General features: G+C 49.5%; 2 protein-coding genes across 2 annotated transcripts; one reads left to right on the top strand and one right to left on the bottom strand.

Annotated features, from left to right (window-relative positions):
- Nucleotides 1–471: 471 nt before the first annotated feature.
- M406DRAFT_356307 (ribosomal protein L24) lies at nucleotides 472–1,453 on the bottom strand. The gene is made up of 4 exons (XM_040923408.1): nucleotides 1,395–1,453; nucleotides 1,199–1,311; nucleotides 749–1,088; nucleotides 472–728 (listed from the first exon to the last, which is right to left on the bottom strand). The coding sequence occupies exons 1-3, from the start codon at nucleotides 1,411–1,413 to the stop codon at nucleotides 807–809; spliced, it is 414 nt and encodes a 137-aa protein (XP_040777322.1). The 5' UTR covers nucleotides 1,414–1,453; the 3' UTR covers nucleotides 472–728; nucleotides 749–806.
- A 3,290-nt stretch (nucleotides 1,454–4,743) lies between these two features.
- Nucleotides 4,744–5,264, top strand: M406DRAFT_68707 (uncharacterized protein; the record flags this gene model as incomplete). Its single annotated transcript, XM_040925191.1, has 3 exons — nucleotides 4,744–4,840; nucleotides 4,970–5,172; nucleotides 5,241–5,264. The coding sequence occupies 3 exons, from the start codon at nucleotides 4,744–4,746 to the stop codon at nucleotides 5,262–5,264; spliced, it is 324 nt and encodes a 107-aa protein (XP_040777321.1).
- Between the last annotated feature and the right edge of the window lie 5,063 nt (nucleotides 5,265–10,327).

Here is a 10,327-nt window from a genome sequence, read left to right as displayed (position 1 = left end):
ACCTCCAACACCAGGGAAACAATAAAGTTTCTTGAACTGAACGAGGTCTGCAGGCGAGAGCAGGAGCGGTGATTCATAGTTGCCCCCGCTGGTTTTGCTCTACGCCACGCGTATACCTGACATTAACCATGAAGAGAGGTTGATGAGGAGATTTCCTGGCGATTTATTTACTTGGTTCACCATGGCTTGCAATACATACAGGACTTACTTTTCAGTGCCTACCGTGGGGTGCATTGCCCTGACCACATTTGAGATTGTCGTGACGGTAAATAACAGTCATGTGGTGGCTCGTATATACAAGGGGTGCAGAGTGTGGAAGCTGTGGTGTTAGCAATGAGCAAATCAGTATAGCAAGAGCATGAGAGAAAAGCGCCGCTCTTCTCGCAGCCGGGGCGGGGCAAGTCGACGGGGCTTCGGGAGGACCTCCCATGGATCATTTCACATCGCAGCAGGACGAGCAGCTGGAGGTTTGTGAAATGGCCATTGAGCAACGAAGGCTCTATCCTTTTTTGTTTTGCATTCGAGTTCTTATGCTACCATTCCAATTTTCCCCTCCAGTACCGTTGTGACGCCGAGACCGTGACCAAATGATGTTCGATTGACGAATGCTCGAGGAGTCGGTCTCGCATTGTCGAATCGTGCGTGCGCGTTTTGTTCCCATCAGAAGCTGTGCTGTTTTTGATGTGCGTCCCCGAGTTCCTCCCCACAAGCGCTCAATGGTTCATCCGTGCCGTCAAGGGTAAGGTGGTAAAAGTTTTACTTTTTTGTTGGGCGGGAGCGTTGTCAATCTAAAAGATCGACGCCGCTTATTTGGCAGCGGCCTTGCCCTTGGCACCAGCCTCGCGGCCAACCTTGATGCGCTCCAGGATGGCCTCACGGTCCTTGTCGAGCTTGAGCTTGGTGATGACGACGTTGGACGGGTGGATGCCCAGAGGCACGGACTGGCCGGAGGTCTTCTCGCGGGTGACACGCTCGACGTGGATGACGTACTTGAGGCGGTACACCGAGGTGACCTTGCCCTCCTTGTCCTTGTTGCTACCGCGGACAATCTGGACCTCGTCGTCCTTGCGGATGGGGATGCTGCGGACCTATATTGACGGGCGTTTGTCAGTTGACTGAGCCACAAGGAACGCAATCGTACAGTGGTGATTGCGATTTTCTAGTAAGGGAGGGAAGGTGGGATACTTAAGATACGTACGTTGTACTTCTCACGGAGCTCCTTGGAGAGAGGGGCGCTCATGATGTTGCGGCGGATGCTCGAGGGGGCCTCGAAGTGCGCCTTGCGGGACTTGCGCCGCGAGGAGTGGAGGGCTGGGGAAAGCAAGCACCGTCAGTTTTCTTTGAGTTCTCGCGGACAACGTGTATAACAGCAGTATCAATTGATGTATACGTACTCTTCTGAACCTTGGCCATTGTGATGGATGTTTTGTCGCGAGGAACGGGGTGATCTGGTCGACTTGGGCGTTGCTGGCTGAAGGGAAGAAGTCTGAAGGAAGATTTTTGGAATTCTTCTTTTGATGCTTGGGCTGCGAAATGTGGACTGGCAGGGGTCTGTGTTAGTCAGCGCTCACAGATCACAGGATCCGGAGCTTTCGGCGCACTTTTTCCGATTCTGCCTCTCAAGCTAGCTCTGATACGGAAGGCGGTCATTGGTGTGCGCAGATGGTCCGTGCGTCTCAGGTCCCTAGTATATAATGGCGCTCCCCTTCCCCCCAGTTTCCGTCAGTTTCTGCTTGAAAGACATACTTACCTTGTCTGATGTTCCCTGGATCAAGAATCAGGGAATGTAGGTTGGGAAGCCTGCATTGCACAACGTGGAGCTGACCAGTCTGGTTTGTCCTTCGGGGCCGACCTGGGCGGAATTTTTGCTCTCACCAGCCCTGTGCTGCCTTTTCTTTTCATGATGCTCATCGCTTGATGCGGTGACATGATGAAGAGAGTGCTCTCCCTCATCAATCCTCCCATGTCGTTCCCACCCCTTAGCCCTTCCATTTCTGCGGCTTCTCTACGATATGATGGTCCATTTACGTATTTGCCAACCCAAAGATTTTGAAAGATGATACAGTGGTTTGTTTTCACAACTGCCTGCTGCTACCGAGCCTGGTGCAATTGAGCATGTTGGTAGGCGTGAGGCTCGCTTCTGCATCAGTAAGTCTGTCGCTTAATAAGCTGCAGTCACCAGCATTTAGACTCAACCTTGGCCCCAACCACGCACAACCATGCTTGAGAGATGTCTCTATCGGCGTTTCGAAACAAGAAATCAGGTTCTAGAAGTTCACTACAGCTACTTAACATATCAGTTGACCTGCCACACGGCACGCCGTCTCGCAGCCGCCCCGACATCCTCGGCCCTTCCCACCGTCAAAAAAATGTTCCCAGTTTGTCGCTCACAACGACCGTTCTGGTTGTTGGACGGTGATTGAGGACGCATGTTCCCATTCCTATGTTGAGGTATGCATCAAAAGTCGACCTGGCAGAGGTTGGCCACCTCGTCAAAGCTTCGATGTCAGTATGCCGCTACAGCAGTATGGCTGCTTTTGTTCTTGCCCTTCCCAGCGGAGGTTCTTGTAGTAAGCCCACTCATTACACTAGAGTTCGTAGTCGAACGCCTGAAAGATCGAGCCAACGAGGCCTGCCCACGTCGAAGATAAACCATGTTCACTGTCAACCCCCCTTCACAACATGTCCTCTCGACTATCGCGAATCGGAGATTTTGGCAATAGACTTCTTATTCCGAGCGAGGCACTCATCCCTGGAGCTCAGCTCGGCTGAGTTACACCATTCACCGCGCGTTTGCTGGTTCCGCCACGCCACAACGAGGACAGCTGGCGCCCGCCCATTCAGCTCGCCTCTCAACAAGGTAATTAGAAGGGGGCCCCTGGATCTCTAGGTCTGGCGCCGCTGTTTGCGAGGATCCTCTGTGCTTCGACCACGTCTCCGAAGGGCCCGACTGTGCGGCTCTGTCTGCCGCTGGCTAAGCCGAGGCGGACTAGACGGGGAAATCTCTGGAATTATTTTGGCAATATTCTCTCCTGGGGTTTGTCCTCGGAAGGAACAGCTCGAGAAGGGTGTGTGCAGGGCGAAAAAGGTCGTGTCTGGCAGCCCAAATAGCTCAAATCGACGGTGTTCCGAGGCGTAGGCGGAGAGGGGAAGGGAGATCAAGAGCGAACTCACGATCCATCATGGAGCAGAGAGAGACTCTAGCAACATGTCTAGCAGTCATGGGAGCTCCCGCTAGGCAGCAACAGTCCGGCCCCCATGAGATGAAGATGCCAGCACTTCTCTCTGTTCCTTCGTCGATGGTTGGAGGCAGGGATTGGATGCCTTGCCCCCCCCCCCCCTTTCTCCCCTCTTAAGTCCGGAAAATTCTCCAGCCGCCCCACCAAAAAGAAAGTCAGAAGAGAGCGAGAAGCTTATGGATGATAAGACTTTGCGCCTAGACCTTTGACTTTTTGCTAGTATCTAAGCTGTAATGAGTTGGAAACCGGCCGAGGTCTGCAGGCCCCTTACATATTTATCTCTCATCAGCTCAGGGTTTGTGGACCTGCGGCTCGTTCGATCGAACGCGGGACACTGGTCCCCTGTTCTCGTAGATATGCGACGCTGGGAATACGACGCGTGAAAAAGGTTCTGGCCCACCGGCATCGTTCAGTTAAAGTGGTCGCTGGTTAATTTCCGCTCTTTCATAACGAGAACGGAGTCACAAAGTCACGGCACGGTGGCAGCCTGTTTTCTATCTTTCTCCCCTCGAGAACCATGAAGCAACGGAGAGAGAGAATGGAGATCTGCTAACGCTACAAGATAGGATGAGAGTCACAGGTCAGTACTTACTATTGATCATGGACAAGAGCGCTTTGACAAAGTATTTCTCGAATTTTGGCAGAGGTTTGAGTAACAAGTCTCAGTTCGTATTTCTAGCACCTCGGAGCCGTATTAAGCTCTATCAGGCTTAGACAACGCGGGTCCTGCGCGGTAAAGAAAGGCGGCAACAACTCCAGAACCCCCCATTCTAAAGAGATTCTCGGATTTGGCTGGACCCGCAGCGAGATCCGGACCTCAAAATGAAGATCATTTGTCCAATTGCAGATTGGTGTCTTCCTCATAGGCAGCGAGCGCGCTGCTTTGGTCTGAGGGCATGTGGCTTCGCAGTAAGTCTTGGCGCCGAGTCTACTGACACGAAGACAAGCTTTCCTGGGACAGGTCAAATGGTCATACCCGACTTGGCCTGGGGTTTGCCAAGTCACGATCTCCAGCCACTAACTAGCTCACGGGCGTTCCTGGATTTCCTCTGCAGTACCCAATCAAGTCTGGCGACTCGAGACACTAGCGTGTAGCTAAGTAATTAGTTTACGCACCATAAAGACGCTCCAGCAGCGCACGGTGGAGACGCATGTATTAGTCTATGTTGTGTAGTGCCTGAGCCTACCATAGTAAATATATGCAGCAGAGAAAAAGAGTGAGAAAGAGAGAAGGCGGGTGGAGAAAGTGATGCTTCGTGGCGAAGAAGGCTGGCCGCCTCTGTACCTAACATAGCATGAGAGCTGAAAATTGAAGAGAAATGGGAAAAGGGGGAGGTCTGGATGTACTTATGGACATGCCCGTGAGGAAAGGGGTGGGTTTTGTTGAAGTTTATAATGAGTTGGTGGCCCACAGTCAAACACTGCGGATCTTGCTTTTCCTCTTCACGCAGCTCTAATACATCAAATCTGCTCAGCAAGTAATTCCTGGTCAGAACAGATCAACATGTACTCTCGGGCAATTTCCCTCTCCGGCCTGCTTGCCGTCCTCGGCGGCAGCGGTCTTGTCAATGCAGTCTGCACTGGCAACGTCGTTGCCATAGGTACTGGAGCTGACTCTGGCACCGCGACAACATGTACGAATACCTCATGATTGCTTCCTATTCATAATCCCCTATCCTCCTCCCTGTTTCCTTTAATGCTCGTCACCACTGACCAAGGTCTCTTCATAGACAACATCTACGACGCGAGTTGCAACACCCTCCACACTCTTTCGGTCCTCGATACCCCTGGCATCTGCGACTCGCAATACTTCCTGTGCGCTGTCGGCACAAAGTCTATCGAAGAGTACGACGATCCTACCACGGGCGTTTCGTATACCTGCGCTGCCGATACGACGGCCGAGACCTGCGGTTCTGACACAATCTCTTACTGCGTAAGTTTGGCCTTCGCCATTGCCTATTGCCGCTACTTGAGACTGACTTACGAATGTCAATATTATAGTGCACCTATGGCTACATTGAGTAGCTTGATTATAATGTGTTATTCTGGAGTTGTCATACTGTCAAATGATCAAGACATTGCATCTGGGAAATCGGAGTGCTGAAAATATGTTGAAGCATGTGGGAAAATTTGTATACTGGCATTTAGTTGGCATATAGTCTCGTTGATCAGGTTCTTCAGCTGTAGGAGCATATGTAATTATTAATCTGAATATTTTTATGATTTGTGTGTGGCCTCATGACCAAGGTAACAATGTGATGATGTGATTACAACCCACTCGGTTGGACATAAAATACTGAGGATAGACCTGAGCGAACAGAATAGGTTCAATCCTACTTAATCATGCCAAACAAACACTGAAGTATGCATCATCCCATAGGCAGATGATCACTATGCTTTGTGATGACCACCAGATTCCTTCATATCTTTTTGAGACTATGTTGGCAGTTCAAGAACACAAATAACGTTCAGATGAGACGGGTCTGATTTTATGAATAGAAATAGTGCAGAGCGCAGTCCAATCAATCACAGTTCCACGGCCCTTTGGCTTCAATGTAAGAGATGGAAGGGCTCGGCCCGAAATTGCCAAACCGATGGGACCCCGAGGACCTACATCAGCATAATTAGATCCTCGGATCTATGCCACACAAATCTCGGACCCACTGCTTCGCTCGAGGATGAAATTGTTGATGTTGTTGATGGTACGAGTTTGTTCTGGGCTTGAGTGTTGAGAGATTCTCTGATGCCCTCTGTGATGCACTCACCATGACCATTCCGTTGGGCGATGAACTGCACCATCGAGCCTGTCTGATAAGAGATGAGCTATACTTGAGTGTCTATCTGAGGTGCTATATTTTCGTTCTCGATGAGCATGTTTGCGGAGCTGCGCGAAGGTTGATGGGTGCGCCATCAAGTGGGCGCTCCCGCATGTCTTTGGGAGATGAATCTGAAGCCGCGTTTTCGGACTCCTAGAGTGTCTAGTTGAGCAGCGAGGCATGAGCGCGCGTGTTATCACCACACCCTTTATTCGTGTTCTCAGCGGATATAGTGAGAATTGTTCTAGCTTATTAGTCGAGTTAATGCATCACACAGTAGAAATATCATGCTACATTATTAGTGTCAAGCATGTTATTCAAGATAGCTATGCTGTCAATCTTGATCAGCAAGAGATCGATGTTTGAAGGCTGATGTGAAGGTATTCTGTAGCCATTCTGTAGATTCTTGTCCAAAGGTCTGCTAATAACTCCACTCAATGTTTCGAGTATGTTATCAAGGGAAATAACTGTGCACCCCTCGTGCTATGATCATCCTTGAGGGCTGCCTTCTCAGATGGTCCATTTTTCAAGAGAGGAAAGGAGGTGACGAACGGGCTCCTAAGAAGGTTCTAGTGTCGTGGCTTCAAGGACTCGTATTCTTCGGATCCCATCACAAGCGAAGGACTGAGCAGGCTTGAATAGAGCAAGTTGCAGAAGCTTAGATAAAAGCTGAATGGCATCTTTCCGTGCAACACAGTTCTCTTATTGAGAGAACAGTCTGGGATAATGTAAGGTGTTTTGAACTGTTCCAAAAACAAGTCGATCTAGTAACGTCAGCTCCACGTTGGCCAGACATAGTCGTTGTAAATTATTTACTTATAGATACTTAAGTAGTATTTCTGCACATCTGAATACTTGGCCATTATGATCCGAGGAGCATCTGTGAGTGTAGTTGGAACCATGGAATTGCCGAGTCCTGTGGTTTCCTACGCATTCTCATCATTCATGCTGTGGCCGAGCTGAGCCTCCACTGTTGTAGGGAATATCGAAGATAATCTGTCTCAACCGTAACTTTTCTAGGACATACTGTTGACCTCAACTTTCACGCTTGTAACAATAAATCGCTTTTTGAACGTGCCATTTTGTGTTTTCTTCTATTGTAGACATTTCCTTTCAAGTTGAACCAAATAATATTTTTATATTCCATCAATTGTCATAGGTACATATAATGGCGCAGGCCTCACGTCTAGGAACCATCTACCGCTATTAAATAATGTGTATCAATACTTTCTGCAGATCATGAACCCGTTTCATATTACTCCTCAACATAAGTCAAACAGTGACAGCTCTTGGCATGATTTGTTCACTCATAGCAAGTGAGTAGGAAGATAATGAATCAGCTAAATATCAGTGTTACAGAGGATGCTCCAGGGTAAACAGCTCATTTAGCAAAATAAGAATGTAGTATCTACTCAAATAATTTTCAGTAACGATGTGGGAGGCTCCGTCACGACACGACATATACGGCGATTTTGTCGGATCCCACCCAAGACAGATTTACTCAGAACGAGATGTAACTGGAAATGTGGTTCTCTTCTTGTAGTCGACCGTTTCCTCTGGCCAGCAGTTTCCATATTCGAGGCCAATCTTCCCAAGCACGGAAGCTTTTTAGGAGCTCGAGATCAAGAAGTGCGTTACTGTTAGAATATACTTGGTAGCGATGACCAACGAGCTGGAGCCTCGACCAGGTCGAAGATCCTGCAATACCAGCAGCTGTGAAGACCTTAAGATGTGAAGATGCGTGAGCTGCAAAAGATCGTCCTATCATTTGGCGACCTGCTACCTACCCCTACTTATATCATGCGTCACCATTCAAGAGATTGAGAATATAATAGTGCTAGCAAGCTAAGTTGAAGCTGAGAAGGCGCATGGGATATCCCGGATTCGGCTGCTACGGCTGCTTCGGCCGCCGCGGGTTCTGGAGCTGCGACGTGGCAAGAAAGGACACATCAGCACACAACATTTCGAGGCCCCCTGACGTAATAGAGTTCGTCGGGCAGCAAGACTAACACAGTTCTACGAGAGCAAGAGGCAAAAAAAAAAGAAAAAAAGAGAATCGTTATGACAGGGAGAAGGGAGAAAGAGAAGAGAGAAACATGGAAAGATAACAAGCCGTGTGTTCGAGACTACACAGATAAGATGCAGTCAAGCGTCACCCCGTTTGGAAGACTCAAGGGATCTTTTCAAGAAGGGATGGACACAGCACAGGTGAGACAAGTTCTCGAAGGAAAGTAAAAACGGGAACTGTCGTCCGCTAGTGCTGATCACGGGAGCAGCCAGCCCCAGATCCCTTCGAAAAGGGGGGTCCATGCGCTGAACCCCTATTCTTCGTCGTCGTCGCCGCCGCCGACATTTGCTTCTTCTCGATTCTTAATCGCCAGAAGAACCCTGCAAGTTATAGGATCTAAGGTTGTGGAGAGGACTATGGAAGAAATCCGGGGTAACAGGGCGCTAAAACGGGGTTCCCCAGACACGCTGCAACAGGGCAGGCGGCTCAGCGTGGCCCCCCCCCTGATACGTCCCAAGTGGACACTGCGTCCAGACCTCCCCTGACGCACGTGAACACTTCGTGGACAAAGTATTACCTAAAAACGAACGGTTGGCGTCGGTACCCCAACACGATGCACCAAAATAAAATAAAGGGTGTTTTCTTTCTTCTCGTAAGATAGCTGACCTGCTCGTTCATTTCCCATTGCTTGGAAGGAACGTGACTAGTCTAGCTGCAGAAAAAATTGATTAATAAAGGGAGGAGGCTGGATCAGGTGGGCGATGGGGTTTGGTGAAGAACTGCGAGATCGCTCTCGGATCGCTCCTGTATCGGAGGTGGATGTGGCGTAATTGATTTGGGCGGAAAAGCAGGGCTGAGATCGGATTCCGTCGGACGAGGCTGCAGTCACCGGTTCGCCGAGCGGCTACATCGCTCAGAAAACCACACTATGAGAAGGCGCGTTCAGAAAACGAGCAATTGCGATATCGCAGCTCGCGAGTATCTCGTTCAAACTCCCAAGCCCACCAGAGGCTGATCTTGGGGGAGGTATCGCCGGCCAGTGGCCGAGATGAGAGGATCCTCAAGTGGTTCCCTCGGGGGCTTCGAGCTTTCCCGAATCTTACCGATGCTGTCTTTTGGTGCAGCTAACTGCTATCGTATGAGAGACACGAAGGGAGAGGGAGCGATGTTCGGTCATGTCCTGCGCGAGGTGACGCGGCGGAAGGCGAGGCTGTGAGGGCAGATCAGATAAGCCCAGGAAAGATATCGGAATGCCAGCCCCAGCACACCAAATGATGGTCGCAAATTGTTGACGGCAGCCAATTGCTGCTGCTGCTGCTGCTACTGCAAGTGAAGAAAGAAAAGTCGTCATGCATTGCAAGATGATTCAGATAAGGATAAGAGCATGCTTTCTTTTATAGATGTGTAGTCTCCAAGACATGAGTATAGATATTCGTCATTGGAATGAGATGTTGACGTGCGATCAGCAAGATGGTCAAGGGAAAAGGTTGACGTTCGTTGGTCCAGGGGGGCCCCCCTGTAAATGGCCGTGTCAGAAGACCCTTCTGGCCAATAGGAGGACATACCTATGACCCCATCCCTCCCCCCTCCCATTGACGCTACGGGGCTACAGTGGCCCTGCAAAGGGACTCTTTTTTTCATAGTCAGAATTCAGCCTCCTATTATCGCTGCTTGTCTTCGTCACAACAACGCTTGGCCCTGGACAACATTTTAGGAGGAGGCTACTAGTAGACCACATGACTGGGTAAGAACAGTCATCACCTCCTAATCAGTTTCAAAATCCGAAGTCCTGACGATGCCTGAAAGATAACAGGACTGCGCCACCAGGAATGGGTGCATTTTTGTACCTTGTTTAGTTCCGAGGAGATGCAATAACAATGTCACATGAAGGCAAAGAAGGAAAAGCAAAAAGGAAGGGGAAAAACAGGCTGGTAATTTTGGTCTGGGATCCAAATGTGGTCTTGTGTTGCAGGGCGGCTCGAGTCGGATGTGCAGTTGACAAAGAGATACTCAAGGCTGTGGCTCTCCCTTGTTTCTATTACTCAATCCTCAGGTAACAAAACAGCCCTGGTCCGGCATGATTCAACCCCCCCCCCCCCCTCCTTCCTTTTGCCTCTGCAATAATTTCCTTCCTTCTCTCATTTTTCATTATTATTATTGTTATTCTCCATATTGGCTAAAAAAGAAGGACACGGGACCTCTTTGTTGATCTTGACCTGCTGCTATTTCTTGGGACAAGCACGTTTTTTCTCTTTTCGGCCGAT

The sequence above is a fragment of the Cryphonectria parasitica genome (genome assembly GCF_011745365.1).
Source record: "Cryphonectria parasitica EP155 unplaced genomic scaffold M406scaffold_4, whole genome shotgun sequence".
NCBI classification, from domain to species: Eukaryota; Fungi; Ascomycota; class Sordariomycetes; order Diaporthales; family Cryphonectriaceae; genus Cryphonectria; species Cryphonectria parasitica.
Note: the sequence above shows the minus strand (reverse complement) of the source record. Positions and strands in the feature narration are given on the sequence as shown.